This window comes from Caretta caretta, chromosome 21 (genome assembly GCF_965140235.1).
Source record: "Caretta caretta isolate rCarCar2 chromosome 21, rCarCar1.hap1, whole genome shotgun sequence".
Classification (NCBI taxonomy): domain Eukaryota; kingdom Metazoa; phylum Chordata; order Testudines; family Cheloniidae; genus Caretta; species Caretta caretta.
In genome coordinates, this window is record NC_134226.1 from 15,225,501 (window position 1) to 15,250,460 (window position 24,960).

The following is a 24,960-nucleotide window of genomic DNA, read 5'->3' on the forward strand; positions in this document are numbered from 1 at the left end:
GATTTTTCTGCAGCCAGGACAGCCTCCTGGGTGGAGATGGAGATGGGGCTGTGGGTGGGGGGCGCAAAAGCACCCAACTGTTGCTCCTGGCTGCCTTGGTGTTTGCTGGCATTGCCAGCAGGGGATCAGCAGCCTGCACCACACACCCTCCTGGGGGCTCCGGGCAGCACCTCTGGAGACACATGGGGCCAGTGTGTATGCTCAGCAGGTTTCAGCCCCTGGGCTCTGGCTCTGGCCTTGGGTTTGGAAAATGTTCAGAGTGGCTGCAAGTGAGGGTTGGTGGCCACACTCTCTCTGAGGACACCAAAGAAAGTGTTCTGAGAACCCCTGTCCTAGATCAAGATTGATATGAAAGAAGAAGGGAGGGGGTGTCTCTGCCAATGAGATCCCTGGGCAATGTCATATTGAGAATTCCTGTCCAGTCTTCCAGCTGCAGGAAACCTACCATTGGATGCTGCTTCAGGACTTCACTTCATCTTTCATATCATCCTCTGGTTAGTCAGTGTCTTATAAATTTGAAACGCCATCCAATAGCCTCACTCTGCTGCCTGAATGTTTGTGAAGTGGGAGGGAAAAGGTCTCCATCCCTTTCTGTCCTCCCCATGTCTCTGTTTTTCCATCCTTATCTCTGGTGCTCTGCCTCTGCTCGGATTGGGGAGTTCACAACCAATAGTACGAAACTGACATTATTTTTGACAATTTCACTTTTGAGCACAGGGTTTTGAATAGGAGTAGAGAGACCAACAAGAATCTTAATTTCATGCAGCAGCCTGGCAAACTGGTGAGCACCAGAAGAGACACTGGTGTCTGCCTATAAACCTCATGATGATGGGTCACTTTATTTGTTTTAGGAGCCTGTCTGCATTAAGGATATTGAAATTGGTGTAACTACATCAGGATGGCTGTGCAGATGTAATTTTTTTAAGTGTAGACAGGGTGTATGAATGGGCACATAGTAAAGACTAAGTGGGGGTGGCAGGAGAGAGAGATTTATTTTACATTCTTCCCAGATTTCAGATTCTGCTCCCCCACCAGCCTGGGTGAGTATATAGGGGACATATCCTCCTGCACACATCCCCAGTGAAAGCAAAATGAAAGCCTGCACTTCCCCGAATAGGCACTTCTCATTTCTAAAGAATAGAGAGATGTCCCATGTTTGGGGTTGATTCTCCTTTCTCTTCTCCACCCCCCCGCCCTCCCGGGCTTCCCTCAGGTTCTACCCAGAAAGGTCTCTTCTGGCTCTGTTGGCTTGGCTCTGTGCTGTAGTAATAGCCCCAGGGTGTTGATGGAAAGCTAAAGTCCTCCAACCTCCTTGACACAAGGTCATTTTTTAGAGGCTATTGTTAATTGATTTCTCCCCCCTCCCCCAACCAGCCATGCAGTTCCCTTTAAGAATGGAATTGTTCTTATCTTATATGGGTTCTTCTCTTCTCTCCCCTACCTCCCTCCCGTCTTGATACTTCATTGAGTAAAATGTAAACATGCACACTAGAGCAATACTGTCCTAAGAATCATTGTTTCCCATTTGTACAAAGAAGCTCTCCTTTCATCAGGGATGCTAAACCCTCAATTTGTAGAAATCCGCCTCAACTGAGTATGATTTGGGTAGCTGCAGTCAGCACATCTAGCAAGACTGGCTTGACCTCATTTACCCCACAACAATGACCAGTGAATTATATGGACATAAATGCAGAGGAGATAGGGTCAGAATGAACATAATTCAGTTATATTTTCCTAAATGAGGAAAATGCCTAATGGTCTCCATTAATTCAACCCATATCTGATGCGGAGTACTCATGGGGAGCAGATCTGTGGGGAAAAGGTAGTGCCATCTTAACATTGCCAGTGTTTACAGATTGCCCTTCAAGGTTGGAGGATATCCAAAACGGTGCCCATTTTATTGCTGTGCTACAAAATAGGGTCTGAATCAGGTTCCTACTGAGAATTTCTGAAATCTTGGGGACTGTTCCAAGCTACTGGATCCAAAATTTGTAAAAAACCAAGAACTGTGACCTCGTGCTGTCCACATGCATAGTGCTTGACAGACAAACCATATCGTCCCTGCTCCCACGCGCTTGCATGCTAAGGGCACGTCTTCACTAGTAACGTGAAAGTGCTGCCGTGGCTTGTGTAGTTGCGGCATAAAAAACCCACCTCCCCGAGGGGAATAGCTACCAGTGCTGGGAGCACTGTCTACACTGGCATTTACAGCGCTGAAACTTGCAGCGCTTGGGGGTGGGTGTGTGTGTATGTGTGTGTTTTTTCACACCCCTCAGTGAGAAAGTTGCAGCGTTGTAGAGTGCCAGTGTAGACAAACCAACTCTTCATAAGAGGGAAGAGTGCCGGGGTTATTGATGAGAGTTTATAACTCTCTACACTTCTCTTTGTACTAGAATGTAAGAGCAGGATTTCTGCAGAAACTTTCCTCTGCTTCTTTGTAATGTGTGATGCAGGGCAGGAAGGAATCAGAGAGTCAGTAGTACATCCACAGTGAGGACTGGATTACTTGCGGGACTGACGAAGGGATATGCATACTCCTTCACCACCTCTAAGTTGAGCAAGTCTAGGCTAGGTCTGCCATGATTAAAAGTTACCATGCGGTGGCCCCTCTCTGAAATGCCTTTGGTCTTAGTCCAGTTCCCAGATCACAGAAACTATTCCCATAACTGTCACTGATTGGATTCCTTGCTTGCAATCTTAGGATGCCAAGAATGGCATAGGTCATGGAAATTATAGCTTTAATCATAGAAGGTGGATTAACTTTGGAGCCTTTCACTATAGCTTTATTTTATGAAAACTTGGAGCACTGCAGGGTGTATAAGGTCTGCAGGGTTCCTTGCTAAGATTACGTGGGGATTCTAAATTCTTTAGGAGCACAGAGACTTAATGGATCTGGGAAGCATGTGGATTTTATAAATTCCTCAGGATCAGAGAACTGCCTTATCCAAGGCCATTACTCCTTCTGCACACTGCATTATTTATAATAATAATAGGCTGCAGAAGCAGAGAAAGTCTTAGCTATGGTAGTAGCATGTTGAGACCCCAACAGAGATAGTCCCTGCCCTGAAGAGTTTAAAATCTAAATAGACAAGACAGATAGAGGGCGGGAGAGAGGGAAAAAATATCATCCCCCTTTTACCAATAAGGCAGAGAAATAAAGTGACTTGTCCCGGGTTACGTAAGGAGTTGTCAGATACAGGGATTGAATCCAGATATCCGGAGTCCGAATCCAGGTATCCGGAGTCCAAATCCAGGGCCTTAACCACAAGACCATCTTTCCTTTCTAAACTTTTATAGAGTCCCCAAAGAGTCTGCCCTGCCTGTTTGTAAACTCTGTGGAAGCAGAGCCAGCCACCGGTGCCAGGACTTGTGATGAATGTATTAGATGTCCAGGATCAGGACTGCAGTCAGAGCTGCTGCTTTGCAGTTTCCAAGGTCTGCAGCAGAGTAGTACCTGATGGCCTTTCACATGCCCTCCAGTCCAGACTGTTCATTTTTGCGTGCTTTGGGATTAAATGCCCAAAGCAGGTAGTCATGCTAGCTGCTGCTTGCTAGTAGGGTATGTGCACCTCCGAAATTTGAGAGTCCTTGATATTTAAAGACAAGCTAGGGGTGTTGGCTTATAACCAAGTGTGTAAGGCAGTAAGAGGTGGTTGGTTTTAAAAATGCAACAATTCTTATAAGGGTTAGGAAGAAGGAGAAATCTCTTTACAAGGATTAGTTCTCCTTTTTTTTTTAAAAAAAAAAAGGAAATTCCCAGCCAAAACACGTGATGTGTGGAAGCTGTACCTTAATACCATCCGTTCAGTATGGCTGGGGCTGCTCCTGCTCGGGGTGACTGGGGTTAACAGTTAGTGTGGGTCAACCGATAAGACTAATGCTTATCAGTTAACCATTTAACAGTTTACTATTTTACATCCCTAGTGCAGACAAGCCCACGAAGTAGAGACTGGAGGCCAGATGCTCTTCGCTTTCATAAAAAGGGCCAGAGAGCCTATCATTTCACACTTCCCCTCTACGCACAGTTCATGCAAGACCATGTTCACTACAGGGCATGCTATTCATCCTCCCAGTATTGGTCAGAGCACCAACTCCATGTACAGAGAACTGTTGTCCCCTCTGAGCGTACAGTTCGTACCCCCTCTTCCTGCCACCCTCCATACGTGATCCTGTTTTAAAATCCAGCCATCTTTGGGGTGAGACGCAGTGTGTGTCTGACAAACGCAGCAACAGTTTAGGATGGAAAAAGGGAAATAATCTGCACTTCAAATGACATGGGTAACTTAGGTTGGCAGAAGGTTCTGTGTAAGTACCCCAGCTGGACTTTAGCCAGGACACCAACGCAAATGTTCATTTTTGCTAATGGTGCCTTGGCATCTGTAGATAGCACAAGTGAGTGGGAGCTTGTTTTAAGTTTGGTGCAGCAGCCTTTTGCTCAGGCATTTGCATGGAGTTGGGGGGGAAGGGGTGAGAAAGAAAAGGCGCTGGAGCGCTGTGGGGTGGGGTGCCAGTGACTTGCAGGGAGGTGGGAGAATACAAAGGCAGGGAGTGAGGCAGCCTCTGGCCCAGAAATTTCCTCTGTTTCTGCTCAAGGAGGAGCTCCTTTTTGATGAAGGAGGAGGGGGACTCTGACAGAGCCCGTGTCTCACTCCATTGCACAGCTCTCCAGATCCCCTGCAGCCCCACTGCACCTCCCAACCCCCCAAAGGGAACAGAGACTACAGGAGAATCTCAGAGCTACAAACTGAGCAGTCAACCACACACCTCCTTTGGAACCGGAAGTACACAATCAAGCAGCAGCAGAGACAAAATAAATACAGTTCAGTGCTGTGTTAAACATAAACTACTCCAAAAATGAAGGGAAAGCAGCATTTTTCTTCTGCACAGTAAAGTTTCAAAGCTGTATTAAGTCAAGGTTCAGTTGTAAATCTTTGAAAGAACAACCGTAACGTTTTGTTCAGAGTTAGGAACAACCTCCATTGCCAAGGTGTTCGTAACTCTGAGGTTCTACTGTAGTTGTCTTTGACAGCCATTTCATGTATTCATTGAAGGACTTCTCAAGGCTGCGTTTTGAAAACGTGACACTTTGGCAAAGCTTTAACTGAAGGACTACTGGTTCACTGCAAATAGTGTTTGGAGGATCCCTGGGATGAGCGAGGGATTGCCAAAGACACCTCTGCTTTCTGGGAGCTTGGGAGTTTCAAAAAAGCAGAGCCAGCCCCTAAGGGTGGGGAAGTTGGGCAGTGGGGCCCTTTCACGCCCCTCCCCTGCACTGCTTTGTTTATCCCCTACACACACCAGCTCTGACCCACATGTCGCTCCTCACAAAGACTTGTCCATGCAGTCTTCTATGGAACAGGGGTGCCTGGTGGCCATTCCTCTTCCACTCAGCTTCTGGGGATGCCCAGATGGGCCACCCCTCTCATCTTTGTGCTTTAGGGGGTTACTGCTTTCCCCAAATGAGAGTGAACCTCTTTGCATGCTGGGTCCCAGGTGGGCCCTCAGATGAGAGGGCTTCTCTTATTTGCAGATCTGCAAAAAGGGAATTTCTGGGTCTAGGAGGCAGGTCTCAGTGAGGGAGGATCTGTACTATCTATGGCAAAACCCTCCATCATGGGGAATTGCTGCCTCTAGGGGACAGGTTCCCCTAGAACGTACTGAAGGCAGGGCCAGAGCTAAGCAGACTCATTGTGGCTGGCCCCGGACCCCAGTGGGTGCCTGTTCCTGGCTCAGCTCTGCACACCTCTCTGTAGAACCAGAATCAACTCCCAATCCCTCTTTAATTACACTAGAACTCCCTTTATCCAAACCTCCATTATCCGGCTGACAGGATCAGTGGAACCCCACCAGCGCACACACAGGATCAGTACACGAACTGTTACTCCTAGTAAAGCGTATAGTGCCAGTTTTTAAAAATGCAGAAATGATAAACTCAGGCAACTCCCAAATAGTACAGGACAGCTGCGGTTGCAACTTAAAATGGTCATTTCTGCATTTTTAAAAACTGGTACTCTTTACTAGAAATAATAATGTGTGTACACTGTAAATAAGGATGGTGTGCTTGAATGCTTTTATGGGCGGGGTCGCTAGTTTAAAAGCAACTCTGCATGTTAAAATAACAGCTAGATAACTCTTTGCCCATTCTCCAGTTTATCCAATTTTTTGATTATCCGATCTGGCCTTGGTGCCCATGAGATCAGATAAACGGGGTTCTGCTGTGTTGGATTTTGAAGCTGTTTCTGTGTGTTGAACACTAGCAGAGAGCAGGGGAAGTTACTAATGGCAGCTTTAAGTGGATTCTGCCCCAAGGGTTACCCCCCAGCTCTGAATAAAAAACAGTGAACCAGTTTTGGATGGGCTGTATCCTGGGAACCACTTGATCTAGTGGTTCCCAAAACTTACACCACTAACCCTATATCTGGACTAGAATAGCATGGTGCATTGCTTCTTATAACAGAGCTGCAGTAGTAAAAGGGTGTAGGAATGTTGCTTTTGCCTGGGATATTACTTCCCACTTTTCATGAATACCAGAATTTGTCTTTAAAAATATAAAAGAGGAAATAAAAAAGAAACTGCATCTATTGCAAAATCCTTGTGAGGAGATTTGAAAATCCTCAAGGTTTGCTAATATGCTATATCTAGAAAAGCCGATGGCTTTTTAAAAGCACTACATTCTTCTGATTGCAGAGTTACATAAATTGTCTTCACTGACAGTAGGATTTTGCAGTGTAGCTAGAGGCTATGAGCCCATAACCCCCCCTTCCCTCAGTCCAGATTAAAACCAGAAAAAGTTTTCGAATAGTGGCAATTTTAAGATGCTCAGTCACTGGAAATATATAACAGCAGTGGGTGAGCTCTTCTGCTGGACATATTAATTTTGAAGTGCTTGAGACATTCAGCAATCAAATGCTGAACAGTACAATGTTGTTTCTAAAACAAGGACCTCGAGCAATCGAGCCCCTATCCCTGCTCAGGGAGGGCGTGAGAGAGCGTGTGTGTGTTGCTTTCTAGTAACATGTAGCAGGAGTTTTCTCTGTGCTTTAACTAGCTCAGTAGGATGTAAAATCTTTCTTCAAGAGAGCCTGACTCCCTTGTCGTTAGTTTGAGTTAAATAGGTGCTAATGAAGACAAAATGATTTTAATCAGTTGGACAAGCTCCTTTCCCTCTTCAATTGTTTAGGTTCCCCTTGTTTGTTACCTGAGCCGTGATGTTGTCATTAATTTTCCGTAGAGTCTTGAGGGAAATTGGGCTAGTAAGACTTGGATTCTAATGCAGAAAATAAGGAACAAAAACAACAGTATTTGCCAACCATCTTCGTTCAACCTTAAGAGGCAAAACAGGATGTGAACGCCCTTTGTTGTTGCAGTCCACCTTGAATGATTTGAGATGCACAGTAGTGACGGGAAGCTTTGGAGGTGTACCCCAATTCCTTCATTTTCTGCAGCTTTCTGTGCTTGGGGAAGAGTGTGCGGCATTACGGAATCCTAATGAAGGAAGCTGGAGAGCTCATGGGAGTAGCAATGGGCTACAGAGGCCCTTTCCTCTAGACCACCAGTTTAAATCTCGCACAGGCGTCTTGCGACTGACAGGTGTAGTTTTCTGATGGCCTGTGTATAAAGAGTGGGTGTTTCAGGCAAGTTCCCAGGGCGTCTATCAGACGTGGCATTCACTGGTCCTCTCGCTGACTGTTTCAGCAGAGGCTGAAGACTGAATGGGCCGTGGAGACTGAACTGTACGTCCCCCACAAAGCAATGGCTCGGTCTTAGGGTTAAGCACGTGAGTGTGGGAGCCAGTGTGGGGATGCTCGTGCTCCTGCTATTTGTGCTGTACCTGTTCCATGGAGAGGCTCTAGTCTTCCGGGCTGTCAGTTCAGCACTAAAATATGCCCCCAGCAATTAGAAAAAAAGAAACTGTCTCACCAGGGCCCTGTTTTTCTGTACCCTCATCCAGAGAGCATCCTCAGAGTTCAGCTAAAGCTAATGAGGAAGGTAAGCTTAGAAAACGTGACCAGAAGAGAGAATGTCCAGAGGGGGGAAGAGTGAGACAAATGAGGCAGCAATAGTGAGAGTGACCCCACAGCTGAGGCAAGTGGCAGGGAGGGAATAGAGTGGGGAGTGGTCAGGTGGATACAAGTCTGTCAGTTTGTCCATCTGAATGTGCCTCACTCATCTGTGGTACTGGAGCACTGTGGGGGCCATGGCTGGCAACCAGACCATGGAGAGCCCAGAAAGACAAGTGGGCAAATGAGGTTGATTAAAAAATAAATGAGGAGGGATACAAAGTATGGAGCAGCATTGGAATGGAGCCTCTGCTTTGTTTCTGCTGCAATGCCAGGACAGGCACTGGCTTCCTTGAGGGTCTGCTGCCTTCCCTTCCTGCTGGGTCGGCCATGTAAGTAACGGGGGAAAAACGACAAGGGACTGACTGGCCTGGTGGTTTGTGCTCACCGCTATGGATGGAGGCCGGCTACAGTCAGGATTCCAGAGGTGAGGAATTTGCCACTCTATTGCGCTCCTGAATCAAATCCTTCATTTAAAAAAAATTTTAAAAGTTTCTAGCACTGATGGTTGCAAAGAAAACCTTGTGAACTAAGTGTCCTCTGGTGTAGTTCCGTCTTCCTGAACCTGCAGATACCCTGAAACAATAGGTCTGAGATGTGAATGGCATGCTAAGTAGAATGCGTGGGGATGGCCAACGTTGAAATACATCAGGTGGGCTACAGTATTGCTCATTCAATTTCATGTATAATTAAAAACCTACTTGAAAGCTGGTGCACCTGTCCACGAATTGTATAAGGGGAAATAGCGCTCCAAACAACTGCACCATTTCAGTTCCCTCTCTCAGGGCTGGAACGGAGAAACAAAGACCCAGAACAAAGCAATCTAACATGCAGTGCTCTACAGGTTCTTATCCCTTTCCCCAAGGCCTTCCCAGTACCCCTAGCTAGCTCCTGATCCTGTACGTCTCCCACTAGGCCTTCCCGCCTCAAAGGTCCAGCCCTGACCACAGTCTCTCATAAGAGGCAGGACACCTTATATGCAAGTTCCTGTAGGGCTTATGAATAGAAACTGGCATATGACTTACAACTGTAGCTCCCAGCTTTAAAGGGTCCATGGCACCCGAAGGTGCAGTGCCTGTTTACACCTACAAGTTGAACAGTGTAGATGTGGCTGCTGCAGGTGTAGGATGTACCTTCTGCGTAGCAGTGGGCAGACTGTCCTCTCCAGTCTCTTTCTCCTTGGACCAGCAGGGAGTGGAGAGTAGGGAACTTAACAGTGCTCAGACCTTTGGGCCCAGTGAAGGAGCACCGGCTAAGGGGCGTCCGAATCCTGTCATACCTACAGCTCTAAAGATGGGGGCTGTGTCACAAGGACTCTCATATAATGGAAATGGAAAATCCACAGGTTTCTGGCATAGATAGAAAGGACCCATCCACCCCCAATACAAAAAAGGTCAAAGCTAAATTTCTAAACCTAGCCCGCGGTTTTGGTTTGTTCAGTTTGAGGTGCCCAAATTAAGATAAACTGGGACTGATTTTGAGAGGTGTCCAGGACCTGTAGTTCCCACTGACTTCACTTGGTATTTTGGCTGCTAACCACCTCAACTTGGCATCCAGAATCAGTGGCCACTAATCTGGCCTAAACTATCAGCGTCCTTTAAAGCGAAGGGTCAGTGCTGTCTGCCCCCATCCCGAGCACAATGGCGGGGGGAGGGGGAAGGAGGGTACTAATGGACCTGAATCCCTACCTGCAGTACTTTCTGCTATTCCAGTCCTGGGTTTCCATACTGCGCTGCTGGTGTGTGCCATTTCCCACCCACAGCACCCCCTGTATGGGAATGGAAAATACGTAAATCGCAGGGGATTGGCCTCTGTAAATACCTTGCAAGTGGATGGGGCCTAACTAGTAAACTTCAGTGGAACATAAGTTTTCATTTTTAAAAAAAAATACAGCCTCTGTGGTCATGACAGTAACCTTCCAAATGTGGCCTGAAGCCATGAAGACGCATTCAGACTGTAAATAATTTTTTTTAACAGTGGGGGTAAATTTTTAACACTGAGGGTAATTAATCATTGGAATAATTCATCAGGGTTTGTGATAGATTCTCCATCACTGGCAGTTTTAAAATCAAGGTGGGCTGTTCTAAAAGATCTGCTCAATTTCAAACAGGAATTAATTCAGGAACCTCTTGTCACGGAGTCCCTGGGCGATGCTCTGGAACTGCTCCCCATGAAGTCAGTCAGGACTCTGGGGCAGTCGCCTTTCTGTGAGCACCCTGTCTGCAGGACACACAGCTCACACAGCTTCCACCTTCCTGGGTCTGACCTCGGAGCATTCAGCATCCTCTGCCCCTCCGTGCGCTTCCCACAGCGAGTCCGCTCAGGCGGGGCTCCTGGGGAAGCCAGAGGGTCCTGCACCCCAACTTCGCAGTCAGACGTGACTCTCAGCCAGCCAGTAAAACAGAAGGTTTATTAGACGACAGGAACATGGTCTAAAACAGAGCTTGCAGGTGCAGAGAACGGGACCCCTCAGCTGGGTCCATTTTGGGGGGCAGTGAGCCAGACAACCACGTCTGCACTTCACTCCATGTCCCAGCCAGCCCCCAACTGAAACCCCCTCCAGCCCCTCCTCCTCTGGGCTTTGTTCCTTTCCCGGGCCAGGAGGTCACCTGATTCCTTTGTTCTCCAACCCTTCAGCTCTCACCTTGCAGGGGGGGAAGGGCCCAGGCCATCAGTTGCCAGGAAACAGGGTGTCGGCCATTCTCTGTGTCCAGACCCCTTCACACACCTGCCCTCTAGGGCTCTGCAATGATCATACACCCTTACTCCACCCCCTAGATACTTAAGAACTGCCTAGGGGAAACTGAGGCACCCCCACACTATTCAGAGGAAACATTAAGAACAGTCCCACTTCGTCACATCTCTCCCCCCTTCGAGATCGAACTGAGCGGGGTCACTTTAGCCGGTGACCTGGGGAAGTTCGAAGCCACCAACGTTCCCATGGATGCCCCAGCATCTCTCCCATTCCTTGGTAGGAGTTACACCAGGCCCTTCCAGTTTCACGCCCTCCCTTAGGTCAGGGGTGGTCGATAGCACTCGCAGGCCACATGTGGGAAGGTTTATGCAGCCCATGCCCTTTGGCCACCCCAAGAATGTCTCCCCATTGACCATCACCTTCCGCTCCCACTGGGGGTCCGAGGGGCCTGGCCCCAGGAAACTCCACACAGACATATAGGTTGGGGTCAGGAGTGGGAGCCTGTCCACCTCCCCACCCATCTGGCTGATGGAGTCTGTGGCCTTGGGACCCAGCAAGGGAGCTAGACACCGGGGTTTTCCGCAGGGTCCCCCTAGTTCAGATCTCCAGCCTGCTCAAAGGCAGTGAGGTGGGCATCCACACACCCCCCCTTAACTAGGGGCAGCAATTTAGTCTCGAGGTTCCCTGCGGAACTGGCCCCCCGGGATCTATCCCCACTCACCCCGGGGAGGTCCCCTAGGCCTCTCCGCTCCCCCATCGCCAGTTCATGCTGCTGCTGCTTCTGCAGCTCTTTCTCGGGCTCTCGCTGTCTCCCAGGGTCCTCTTGCTCTCTCAGACTCCGCTCCAATCCCGTCCGTCTCGATTCCCCGATGGGGAACCCGATCGTGAAGACCCCCGTCTGGTCGGGGACAGGAGTCTTGGCGATGCCTGGCTCCCGCTCCAGCTGCTCCCAGATCCTGCTATAGCCCCATTTGGGGTCAGGAATCTGTTCCTTAGAGCGGTCATCCTCCTCCAGCTGCACGATTAACTCTGCTTTGGTGAGCTTTCCAATGCTCAACCCTCTCTTTTTGCACAGGGTTTCAATGTCCTTCTTAAGGAGACGGTGACAGGCCATCACTCCGCTCCTCCCAAGTTGTTGTGGACTCACAGGCCCGTGTGTTCTCAGCTCCCCACGGTTTCCAGGGAGAACCCCTAGTGTGCCAGCCCTTCTCGAGGTCACCACCTCTTTGCCAGGGTCGAGCTGCAGACTCCTCCGCCCCTTGGACTGCTCACTGCAATCCCCAGGGGAACCCTGCTACTGCACAGTCCTTCTCGCTAGTCACACACTCCCAGGGGTTAACTGCCCCCCGAAACCGCTCCTCTCTGAGCCTTCAGCAGGCCTGGTCCTCGGCAATCCCCCTTCGTGTTACTGCTCCCCAGTCACTTACTGCAGGAAGCACCATCCACAGGGTGCAGTACATCCCACCGCTGCCACCAGTTGTCACGGAGTCCCTGGGCGATGCTCTGGAACTGCTCCCCATGAAGCCAGTCAGGACTCTGGGGCAGTCGCCTTTCTGTGAGCACCCTGTCTGCAGGACACACAGCTCACACAGCTTCCACCTTCCTGGGTCTGACCTCGGAGCATTCAGCATCCTCTGCCCCTCCGTGCGCTTCCCACAGCGAGTCCGCTCAGGCGGGGCTCCTGGGGAAGCCAGAGGGTCCTGCACCCCAACTTCGCAGTCAGACGTGACTCTCAGCCAGCCAGTAAAACAGAAGGTTTATTAGACGACAGGAACATGGTCTAAAACAGAGCTTGCAGGTGCAGAGAACGGGACCCCTCAGCTGGGTCCATTTTGGGGGGCAGTGAGCCAGACAACCACGTCTGCACTTCACTCCATGTCCCAGCCAGCCCCCAACTGAAACCCCCTCCAGCCCCTCCTCCTCTGGGCTTTGTTCCTTTCCCGGGCCAGGAGGTCACCTGATTCCTTTGTTCTCCAACCCTTCAGCTCTCACCTTGCAGGGGGGGAAGGGCCCAGGCCATCAGTTGCCAGGAAACAGGGTGTCGGCCATTCTCTGTGTCCAGACCCCTTCACACACCTGCCCTCTAGGGCTCTGCAATGATCATACACCCTTACTCCACCCCCTAGATACTTAAGAACTGCCTAGGGGAAACTGAGGCACCCCCACACTATTCAGAGGAAACATTAAGAACAGTCCCACTTCGTCACACCTCTTATGCAGGAGATCAGACTAGGTGATTGCAATGGTCCCTTCTGGGGCCTTCGAATCTATGATGCCTTTCTGAGTCTGTGAAGGAGGGGGCTGCAGAGAGGACCTGTGGTACTTGCTCCTGATAGGTTTGACAAGGCCAGTCAATTTCAGTGCTGCTATTCAGAATCTATGGACAACATTGATGCTGCCAGAAATCCATGTCAATTTCATGCTGCTGCTGTTTGGCAAATCTAAGATTAGTTGTGCTTAAAATCTTCCCCTCTCCCACTCCTTGCAATAGCCAGGTTTTAGGGGAGTAGCAGAGAGCTGTTCACATCCCCATCCCATCCTCACAGCTGTCAGAAGGCTTTGGTGGGAGCAGAAAAGACCAACAGCTGCTTCCAGTCGCTAAAGGAGCAAGAATTTCAAATTGATCAGATACCCGCTGGGTGGAGCTTGCAGCCCATCTCACATGCTTGGTTGCAGCCAACAAAAGCAACATTGATGCCAGGCCTATTAATAGCCTTTGTTTGGGGAGAGAGTGACCTACAAACGGGAAGGTTTCAAGGCCACCAGGTTTGGGATTGCAGGGCTAACTCCTCCCCCCCCCCCCCACACACACACACACAGGTGCAGTGGTTTAATTCACCCATTTAGTCAGCAAGCAGGAAACCTTGATTTAAATAATCTATTTTAATCTTTTTTTAGTTCTTTTCCTAAAGAATGGTTGATGTTGATTCTCATTGCTTGGCAGCCATTAAAACATGTCAATTGGCAATTAAATATAGCCTTTACACTAAATTTGGTGCTTCTTTTTGCTAACCAGGCAGATACTTAAATACGGATAGATTTAGTGTAATTGTATAGCTTAACATACATTTATTCAGATTCTTAATTTTTACATGTTTTATGTTAGGAATTGGTGAATGATGCATTTATTATTTAATAGATGATTAATTTTTTATTCATGATTTGCATCAAGCTGTACTTAGATGGAAATTGGAATTCAATTGAAAATTGAGAAAACTAGCATTTTAAAATTGTTTTCAGTAGTTCAGCAAAACTACCTTAAATGTGCTGGATGCATATCACAAAACATGTTTTATATTTACAACTAACTGATTTATTAAACAAAGGAAGTATTAGTGAACTGAACAGAAAGTTTCTGGTCATCGCGTCTTTCAGCCTTAGAACTAGTAGATCTCATCCTCTTGCACCTCATTTTATTCTTAGATTGGAAGAGGAAAACGTGCTTTCCTGCTTTTTCAACTCTCAGTTGGTTTCTTAACTTTGAACAAACTAGTCATTGAACTGAACTAGCTGAATAAACTGAAATGAAGATGATACTCTCTCAGCATCTGCAGAAGAGGTTACTGCTGTCAAAAGCTGATTTAGCACTTCAGTGCAAACTGGTTTCAAGGGCTTACCCAGTGACTTCCACTAGATGAGCGTACTGCTTGCATGTTTTTTATTTAAACTATTTGAATAGATTGTAATAAGTTTAGGTCTTAACTTAGGTTGTAATAGTTTCAAGTAGGTGGGGTTTTTTTTAATTTAATTTTTTTTTTTTAGTATTGATTTTTAATCCACCCTGCAACTCCCTAAAATGAGTTAGCGCAGCATAACTTAAGCCAGAAACCTCTGTTTTTCTGTGTTGCTGGAAACATAACAAGTAGGCATGATTTAATTATAGGAAGATCTTGAATTTTTATACACCCTTTCAACCCAGTTGGAGCCCCAACACCAGGGGTTAGACTGGAGGAAAATAGATGAAGATATTCTTCCACAATTCCCCCACTTCTGATGCCAAAATCAGTGGCCATTCACAGTAGATCAGGTTATGAAGATCTGCACTTCTCCTTTATGTGCTTTAGTCAAAAGTGAAATAGTCTAACAGTGAAAAGAAAAGGAGTACTTGTGGCACCTTAGAGACTAACCAATTTATTTGAGCATGAGCTTTCGTGAGCTACAGCTCACTTCATCAGATGTATACCGTGGAAACTGCAGCAGACTTTATATACACACAGAGAATATGAAACAATACCTCCTCCCACCCCACTCTCCTGCTGGTAACTCACTTCATCAGATGTATACCGTGGAAACTGCAGCAGACTTTATATACACACAGAGAATATGAAACAATACCTCCTCCCACCCCACTGTCCTGCTGGTAATAGCTTATTATAGTTGATAGCTATAGATCATAGAAATAGCTTATTACCAGCAGGACAGTGGGGTGGGAGGAGGTATTGTTTCATATTCTCTGTGTGTATATAAAGTCTGCTGCAGTTTCCATGGTATACATCTGATGAAGTGAGCTGTAGCTCACGAAAGCTCATGCTCAAATAAATTGGTTAGTCTCTAAGGTGCCACAAGTACTCCTTTTCTTTTTGCGAATACAGACTAACACGGCTGTTCCTCTGAAACTAGTCTAACAGTGGTTACATCTGAATATTCTTCCCTAGGCTTCAGAGTTAATAGCTCATTGAGCTGGAGAACTATGTCCAGTTCTGGGTGTCACACGTTAAGAAAGATGTGGACATATTGGAGAGAGTCTAGAGGAGACCATCAAAAATCATAAAAGTTTTAGAAAACTTGACCTGTGAGGAAAGGTTAAAAAAACGGGCATGTTTAGTCTTGAAAAAAGAAAATTGAGAGGTAACCGGTTTACAAACATGTGAGGAGCTGTTATAAAGCAGACTGTGATCAATTGTTCTCCATGTCCACTGAAGGCAGGACAAGAAGTGATGCATTTAATCTGCAGCAAGGGAGATTTAGATTAAATAGTAGGGAAAACTTTCTAACTCTGAGGGGAGTTATGCTCTGGAACAGGCTTCCAAGGGAGGTTATAGAATCCCTGTCACTGGAGGTTTTTAAGAAAGGTTGGACACACACTTATCGGGTGGGCTAGGTTTACCTGGTTCTGCATCAGCACGCTGGACTTGATGACCTCTCAAGGTTCCTTCCAGCCCGACATTTCTATGATCTATAGCTATCAACTAGTGCATATTGGCAGTAATGGCCTTGTCCTGTTATGAGTGGAGTTCCTCATGTGGGCCCAGAAGTGTGCATCCCACTCCTAGCCGTTGGGCAGTATTTGTTCCCTGTAGGATACCTGGTTCTGATTTGTGCTGTTTTTGCTGCTGGCATTAGCCATGACCAGGGGTGTGACCAAAGGGGGTAGAATATTTGGGGCATATTATAGGACAGTCTTTGCAGAGCATCTTGGTTCACCTCCAGCTAGGATTTAATAATAGCTACAGTTAAGTCTTGTTCCACCACAGTCTGCCCAGTGTCATCGGGCTGGGAAGTTTAGATGCTTTGTGCCGGCCTGAGGGTTTGCAGGTCCCCAGCCCCGTGATATGGCTGACTAAGTGTGGTTTGTTCCTTGCAGTCGGGGCAATTCAATGAAGACATGATCCCAACGGTGGGCTTCAACATGAGAAAGATCACCAAGGGAAATGTCACCATAAAGGTAAGATGCAGGCTGTTGGATGGGGAGATGGGGTGGGGAAAATCTAGAGATTCACATGTTCTCGTGCAGCAGGTTATTGGGGTGCAAATAATACTGACTAATGCTTCAGTCAGGAGACTTAAAAATAGACCTGCCTCCATACTAGTTCAGTCTGGAAGGTTTTAGATTGCTGCAGCTCCCCTAAAGGGGGGTCAGGTGTATTGGGATGCAGGTTATTCCAGGCTCCAGCAGGAAAGGGCTGCTGGTCAGGCTGCAGTAACATGGGATTTCCTGATTGCATTCATCCTGCCCTTGGTATTTTCCCCCAGGCTAGCACGGGCAGTTAACTTTGTCCATGACAGAGGCTGGAAAGGTAGTTTGCTGAGAAGGGAAGGGAGAGGCTGCAGGTCCTGGGGGTAGGAGCCCATTGGAGCTGTAGGGCTACAGTCCATGATTCATAGCATTTGTGTCTCGGCAATGAGACAAATAGCACACGCTTTAGCCCTCCACTCCTTCAGATCCACCTGGATGGAAAACCAGAAAATAATCTTGAGTTAGTCAGTACTTCCCATCACTCCTTCATTATAAAGATTCTGGCCCAGGTTGTGCCTTTGGTTGCTGCTCATGCGTTTTGGGGACAAAATGTGGTTCTCAAAACATGTGAACTCTTCAGTGAGGGGGAAATTCTTCCATCATCCTAGCATGGCGAGCACAGAGAGAACTCCTGCAGGCTCCCTGGGACACTGGGTCTTAGACTCCAGCCCTTGCAGGAAGTAGCTGTGAGTGGGCAGAACATTCTGGGTAACTGCGTACCAATGAACAAAGCTCTGCACCCAACTGTGCTTATGAATTCCACAAACCTGCCCGCCATGGAGCAAGGTGACACTTTTTTGTAGGGCTCATCAACAAGGGGAGAAGGGGTAAGAGTTTCAGTAGCAGTGTGCAAAGTCTCTCTTTCAGCTTGGCTCCAAGATCCGCTTCTGCTTTTTGATATGCCGCCTTCCCTGGTCGATGTGCTTCCTGACTCTGCCTCTCTTTCCCACAGCTCTGGGACATCGGCGGTCAGCCTCGTTTCCGTAGTATGTGGGAGCGATACTGCCGCGGAGTCAGTGCCATTGTGTAAGTACCCCCCAGCTGTGCGCACTGTCCATCACGGACGTTCCCGGGCTGCTGAGCACTGGAGATCCTTTAATACAGCATGGGAAAGTATTAGAGGGTAGGCTCTCAAACAGAGTCTCTTGGTTGAGGTTTGGCAGGACCTTTGGGGCTGTGTCCAGTGGGTTTTGTGCTCTCCCAGGTTGAGTAAATTGCTAATCCTAGGGTGCAGAGATCCTCTGCTGGGAATCAGGCCCCTAGCAGTGAATTAGCTCTTCCCAGCAGCTTACCCAGTGCAGCTGAAGCCCTGGGAAGCGCTGTTGCTGTGCTTTTGGTACCCAGCGTCTGGTGTAAGAGGTTCTCATCCTGGGGATAGGAAGTCGTGGGAATGTGTCTGCTTAGTGCAGGAATCCCAGTGTTCTGGTGGTTTACCAGTCTCCCCAACCCACCACGGACTGGTGCCCTAGGTAGCAGAATTACTCTTCGGCTTGATGTTGTCCCGAATAACAGGCTCTTGTGCTCCTGACTGAAGAGTGGTTGTCTTTGTTGATGCTACTGGATCCTTTTGTTCCTGAGGTGCTATTCGCCCATTTGAAGGTGGACCGACTAGACTTGGGTGGCTCAGCTCATTCTGTAGGGTGGTCCCAGGGGACAGCTATAGGCAGCTGATCTTCCTTCCCAAGGCCTCTCGTACTGCTTGGCAAATTCTGTATTTATGAGAAGGAGCAGCCTTCAGTCGATTTTCATTTCCCGGTTGTAAACAAATTCCCTTTGCCTGAGTCTACGCCCATTTTGTGGTGCTGCTTGTGAACATTTTGGGGATTGAGTTTACTGGTAGCAATGTCTGTGGAAACAATAAGCATAGCAGCCTATTCATGGTGAGCACTCCTGAAAATTGAGTCCAGTCAAATCTACACAGATGTTTCATATCCAATACATGCAAACTGTACACCAGCAAGCTACAAACAGGAGCTATTCACAGATTGTAACAAATGCTGTTGAGAATCTCAATCCACGTAAGATGCCTGTAAGCAGAAAGAGGTGTTCGCTAAATGTGAGGACATCCATTATTTGCCCAACTCAAGTCCCCTAATCTTACCACGTTCGGTATCATCATTTACGTGTGGCTGCTCTGAAGAGTTTGGTGACATAAGCTATGGTGTCATAAATATGCGGATGACATTCATAGAATCATAGAATATAAGGGTTGGAAGGGACCCCAGAAGGTCATCTAGTCCAACCCCCTGCTCGAAGCAGGACCAATTCCCAGTTAAATCATCATTCAGCTCCACCTCGTTTCATCAGACAGGAATGGAATAGACTCTTTGTTCTTCTGCTGTCTGGCTGAGACTGAGGCCTGGATGAAAGCCAGAGTTTAGCAGATTTAGACTCAGACCAGATAAGGCAGAGGTGATACTGACTGGCACAGAGAAGCACCTTGAGGATCTGAGGAAATTTATAGTTTTTCCCTTAACTAAAAGTGTCTTGTTAGTTGTTGCTTGGTTTGCAGCTGGAGCCAGAAATGCCCTCTGTCATTTACGTCTGCCTGCGATTATGCCATTCCCTCTCTGATAGACCCTCCACCTATCATCAGTGCATTGCTACTTCTAGGCTGGATTACTGCAGCACGCGCTGTCTGGGACCAACATCAAAGGCCACTCAGACAGCACCCTTCCTGTGCTCTGCAACCCCAGATGGGTTTTGGCAGGAACGGGACAGCAGTTGTTTGTCCCAGCAGGCTCTCCCTCTGGAGATATGACTGAGCCCAGCCTGACCACAGTTAGAACTTGATAGCTGTCATTTATGTCTCCTGGCTGTAGACTCTCTGGCATTCAGCCCACTGTCTGGGCTTCCCCACCTCTGCAGTCAGCTATCTGGATGCTGGATGGGGTTATGGAACACGGTGTATGCTGCTTTTCTGGGAAAAAGCATGGTGAAGTGCCCCCAGCCACAAGGGTGTTAGATGCTGTAGGAATGCTGATAAGAATCTAAAAGAGCAAGAGTCACTTTTTGTAGGGCACCCAAATGCAGTGCGCTGTTCCCACGCCCACTGGCAAGGCTGAGGTTGCATCTGTAGCAGAAGGTGCCGGGTGAGTTGAAGTTCTTGCTATGCCCATGAGGACTCCTGGCTCTCAGCAGGTGAAGGGTTAATGACTGGCTTTGCAGTCTTGAGGGATGGATGTGGCTTGGCCCCTACAAGGACCCATCGGGGCTTTCCCAAGGGTGCTAAGAGCCCAGAGGTGGGAAGGGAAGGGTGTGGGTCGTTGACACGCGGCGAGTACCAGGGGACTAATCTGAAGTGCTTCAGAGAGAGAGCGGTGACTCTGATTTGCTTCATAGCATAGATTTATACTGATGGGTCAGGAAGCTGTCCCAGTGGAGAGTAGCAGCTCTCTAAGGAGGCCTGAGCACTTGGTAATGGAGAGCGGTGGTTGGGACACTGGTTGTTTCGCGCTCCTCAGGTGGGATTCATTCGATCTTCCTCTTCCAGTGGCCTAGGCTCAGTGATAATGTTCCCTCCCCATTCCAGGTATATGGTGGATGCTGCAGACCAGGAGAAGATTGAGGCCTCAAAGAACGAACTTCACAACCTGCTTGACAAGCCGCAGCTCCAGGGCATCCCTGTAAGCACTCTCCAGTCCAGGGGTAGTGGAAGACAGTGTGGAGCAGACAGATCTCATTGGCTGGTCCCCAGTCATTAGGGTTGCTTGGTCATACGTGCAAAGCAGGTTCTGTGATGGCGTCTCACTCGTTCGTGTGTAGAAGTAGCTTTGTAAGGTTATGATCTCCAGGCTGGGGCTGGGCTGGAAGGTGACTTTTTGGGAAAATTTGAGGAAGATCTTGACGCAGCTTCCCATAACCCTACAAGCCATCAAACCCCCTGGTCCCATTGGTGGGCCCACCAGAAGCTCCGAAGTTGCTAGACTGGAGGCGATGAGTGTAGATAATGACCTGTCCGTCGCCTATGGGGCGGAGGGATTGAGTGGGGATTATAAGTGATTGACGCACCCACTGAGCGTGCTCAAGAGGGAGAGCTGCCATTTGGAACGCAAGTCTTGTTTGTGAGCTCGCAGTAAGGTTTTTGACTGGCCAGTAGGACTTAGGGGTGCTGCTGGGGCAGTTTGCAAGAAGCAAATTGTAATATCTTCACCCTGACATGGGGATTGATGCTTCAGAAATGCAGAAGGGGGTGCAGCTCCACACAGCACACAAAGCACGTGATCTCATCCCAAAAACTGCCTTAGCTGGGGCAGGAGAACATCACAGATTCGGCTATTCTGGAGGATCTGTGTGACTTTTGCTGCCTTCTGCAAATTCTGAGCTTTAGTTTAAACTAAACCAAGTGTCTGTTCCTACACAAAACACTTGTAGCCACTGATCAGTGGCCTTGAGTGCACGTAATCTTTCAAGAATATTAATTTAGGAAGAAAAAGCACTCAAGTTAGCAAAGCAGGAAGTGCAGAGTTAGGGTTACCGTTAAACAAGGCTCTGCCTCACTCCGAGGACCTCCACAACCCTAATTGTGCCCTTGTCTAGCAACAGCTATGACGCATTCTCCAAAGGAAGCAGAAAATATTGTCCAATATTATTTTCTGTCGTTGACATGAGCAGAAGAAAGACTCCATCCTCTCTTGCTTTCTCCATGAATGACTAGAAAATGACTTTAAAAATGAAAGATGCCATTAAATATTTCCTTTCTTTAGTTTTAGTCCGATCTGTATGTCAAGGGTGTGAATGTTTTTAATCTCTTTGGGGCGGGGACCATCCATTTTCCTTTGTCCACAATGACAATATGGGTGTGGTAAACAGGCTGCATAGTGAAGGAATATGACACCCACCTTGGTTGTGCTACAGCCCCTCTACTTGAGCCTGCTGCTGAGCAGTCCGCAGGTGGAGTGGAATTCGGATAGACATGTCTGCACCTGTGACCCATTGACTCGGTCTCTCCGAGGGCAGAGTTAAGGTGGTGCTGCTCCTTTAAGTGTAGGTCATTGCTTTGCTTGAAACATGCAACCTGACCTCAGCATTTCTGACTTGCTGACGTCTGAGGGGTTTATTCTAGGGGAATATGCCCTTGCAGGCACACATCAGTGGTGGAATTTTCTTAATTCCTTATCAGAGGGGTAGCCATGTTAATCTGTATCACAAAAACAACAAGCAGTCCATTGGCACCTTAAAGACTAACAGATTTCTTTGGGCATAAGCTTTTGTGGGTGAAAAACCCACTTCTTAATGGGTTTTTTACCCACAAAAGCTTATGCCCAAAGAAATCTGTTAGTCTTTAAGGTACCACCGGACTCCTCATTGTTTTCTTAATTCCTTAGCTAGCTATAACCTGAGACTGCAGAATGAAGAACAGACCCACACTGCTCCCATTACCCACTCTCCTTTGTGCCCACCCTGCCTCTGATGTCTCCTCCTGCAAACCAAAGCTATTCCTGAACACCCTCAGCTCTTGGCAGCCCCCAGATGCTTCTCAGCCAATTCAGCCCTGGGTGCAGATTAAAGTACTCCCCTAATCTATGTCCAGCAGCCCCATGGGGTATAGGGATGTGCGGGCCTTGCCTCAGTTTCCCCATCAACTCCTCCACCTTAGCATATCTTGGGAGAGGAGCGCTTGGGCAGGTGGAGTAGAGCTGGTTTTCACAGGCTGTCAGGAATTCCCTAGGAGGCAGTTTTGATTCCTTCACACCAATGAATTTTCTGTTGCCAAAACTATAGTTAGGTTGCCGGACTCGCCGTGCCCCACCCCGGCCTGGGCACAGTCAAAGCTGGCTCGGAGTGGGTCTGGGACTGAGAGTGCTGACACTCTTTTCCCCCCTCCAGGTTCTAGTGCTCGGGAACAAGCGAGATCTTGCTGGTGCCTTGGATGAGAAAGAGCTTATTGAGAAGATGTAAGTATGGCTCACTTCCCCCATTCTGGCGGCAGGCGTTGTCATGTCAGTCTGACTCCGGCTTCCTGTACCTCTCAGCAAAGGTTGGGGTGGGATGGTAGCAGAGGTTGCTTTGGGGATGCCGCGTTTCTGTGTATTGCAGAGTAGGAGTCTCGGGGGTCTGATCCAGGTGGCTGCTAAGGGGTTAACGAAGGTGCCCGGTGAATGGGTTTGCGGGAGTTTCTCCCAGGATGCTGGAGAGGCCTTCCCAGAGCAACAGCAGAGAGGGATCCCCCACCATGGAGTGCAGCAAGCCTTGCTCCCCAAAATGCCCCCAGCCCCATGGCTTCTCTGCCCCACTCCCTAAAGACATTACCCCTCCTCCAGCTCCCACCCCACAGCATGGCCATTGGCGGGGGAGGGGAGACGACTGCTGTAACCCTCTCTAGCATGTGCAGAGTCCTGGTCCCTTCCTGCTAGTTCACCACTGGGGAGTTGCTCTGCAATGGCCTGTCAGCAGGAGGCGCCATTGTGAAAAGGAGCGTGGGTTTCCTGTGCTGCCCAGGGATGCTTCTGCAATCCAGCAGTGCTGGGTGCTGCCCCTTTACATGGCTCAGGGCCTGGAAGCCTTTTGAGCAGAGAAGGTTTGTTCATCTCCACGATCCCTTCATGATAACAGAGCTGTGCCGAGCCTCCCCAGCCTGGGTCCTGCTATGAAGTCCTCGCATCCCATTTGTGACACCCCAGGCATTGGGGCAGGCTGTGCAAAGGCTCGTGCTGCGGGGGCTGAGAGGGGGGAGTTGGCAGCCCAGACAGTGACCAGCGAGGCAGCTGGTTTGGGGAAACATGTCCTAGGTGCTCTGCTTTGCTCCTCTACAGTAGCTTTTTCGCTATTGCATCAGCCTGGTTTTTCTTTTGGATCTACACTTCTCCACGCGCCACAGACCTGGGGAGGCCTCGTTACCCAGTGCCAGCAGCTGGAAAGGGGAACCGCGGGCCCTGGGTTCTGTCCTGCCTTGGCCACACCCTCGCTGTGTGACCGTGGGCAGGGCCTCAGCTGTAGAATGGGGCTAATCTCCAGTCTGTGTGGAGCTGAGGGGCCCTTGGCTGAAAGTTGCTAGATCAGGGTGAAGATGGTCATTTTGCTTGAGCTTTTCTCAGCTTCGGCCACATGGTGGCGCCAGAGCCGCAGCTTGCTCTTACTGCAGTGCTTCATCTCAAGGGTATGTCTACACTGCTCAGTAAGCCTGGGTGATTGACACCTGGGTCTGAGCCCCCAGGTTAGCCGGGAAAAGCCCTACCCACTTCACTGTGTCTGCACTCCCCCGTGCTGAGCTGCTCGAGGGTTCCTGCCCAGTCCATTGCAGGAGGAGTTGTGGGATGGACACTGGAGGTCACGCAGCACGTAAGTGGTTTTTGCCTGCATCCTCGCTGCAAAATGGGCAGGTTCCAGCCCAAGGTAAAGCGCATCCTGGGCTCTAACCCTGCCCCCCAGCCGGGTCAGCTAGCCTGGGCTTAAGGCACATTCAAATCCGGGTCCAAGGTGTTTGTGTGAATGGGGGGAGTTTACAGGTAAGAGAATATGTATCTTCTCTGACCTGTAAATTCAGCTAAGAGCCTGGGTTAACTGAAGTGAAGACGTACCCTTAGACTTCTGCATCTGGCTGGAGCCCGGGTCCTGCAGCCCGAGTGGTAGGAGAGCGTTTCCACAGGCTCTCACCTCGGGACACAGCACAGCCAAGGAGCTCTTTGCAAATGGCCAACGAAGTCCTTCGAAGGCTCTGCTGCTCTGTCGGTGGGGCTGGAGCCCGGGCCATGGCACAGAGCCCTCCTGTGCCCACTGCCATGGCAGTGATACTTCTAGTCCTGGTTTGGTTTTGGAGGATCTTAAGCATTTGATAACGGTGGGTCGCTCTTGTCCCTTTTCCAGTGGGAAGCTAAGGCAGAGAGGGGAAGTGCTGGCTGAGTCTGGCTTGGTGCTGCGGGTAGGACCCTGATTCTTGTTTCCTGTACGGTTGTGGAACAAGCTGGGTAATACACAGCCCGCCTGGCGTGCTCATGGTTGGGGGCCTTGTTCCATTTGTCAGGAAGCTTTTCTTTTCAGTTCTTTCATTGCTGAAAGACTGTTGACTGGCCCCATCCTGAGCCAGCAGCACCAGAAGGTTATAGCAGGGATCTCCGAGGGAGGGTGGGGTGCCCCCTAACGGAAGGGACTCTGCTCCCCGAGCCCTTTACACAGGCTGACTGGAGCAGCTGGAGTCTGCAGTAAGCAGTCTGTGCTTTCACGGCTCCATCTCTCCGCAGGAACCTGTCTGCCATCCAAGATCGAGAGATTTGTTGCTATTCCATCTCCTGCAAAGAAAAGGACAACATTGGTGAGTGCTAGGCCATGGTCTGCAGGTCGCCGGAGGGAGGGGACAGTCTGGGCTCCTTTGGGAAACACCTGCAGTTTCAGGTTGTGCAGTGAATTCAGCCCCTGGTATTCTGGCTCCTAAGCCCATTAAGCTCATGACGAGGCAAAATGGGGCAGAAGTGTCACTTCTCAGCTGTGAGTTGCCTACACTCCCCATCCCAAAGGCAGGCTGAGGGCAG

At 48.9% G+C, this 24,960-nt stretch overlaps 1 protein-coding gene across 1 annotated transcript in view; it reads left to right on the plus strand.

Moving 5' to 3' along the window:
- ARL8A (ARF like GTPase 8A) overlaps positions 1-24,960 on the plus strand; it is a 42,187-nt gene that overhangs the window by 14,300 nt on the left and 2,927 nt on the right. The window contains exons 2-6 of the mRNA XM_048826384.2: positions 16,340-16,420; positions 17,445-17,518; positions 20,025-20,118; positions 22,322-22,389; positions 24,673-24,743. Of these exons, the coding sequence (XP_048682341.1) occupies positions 16,340-16,420; positions 17,445-17,518; positions 20,025-20,118; positions 22,322-22,389; positions 24,673-24,743 (388 nt within the window). The remainder of the gene's footprint in view (positions 1-16,339; positions 16,421-17,444; positions 17,519-20,024; positions 20,119-22,321; positions 22,390-24,672; positions 24,744-24,960) is intronic.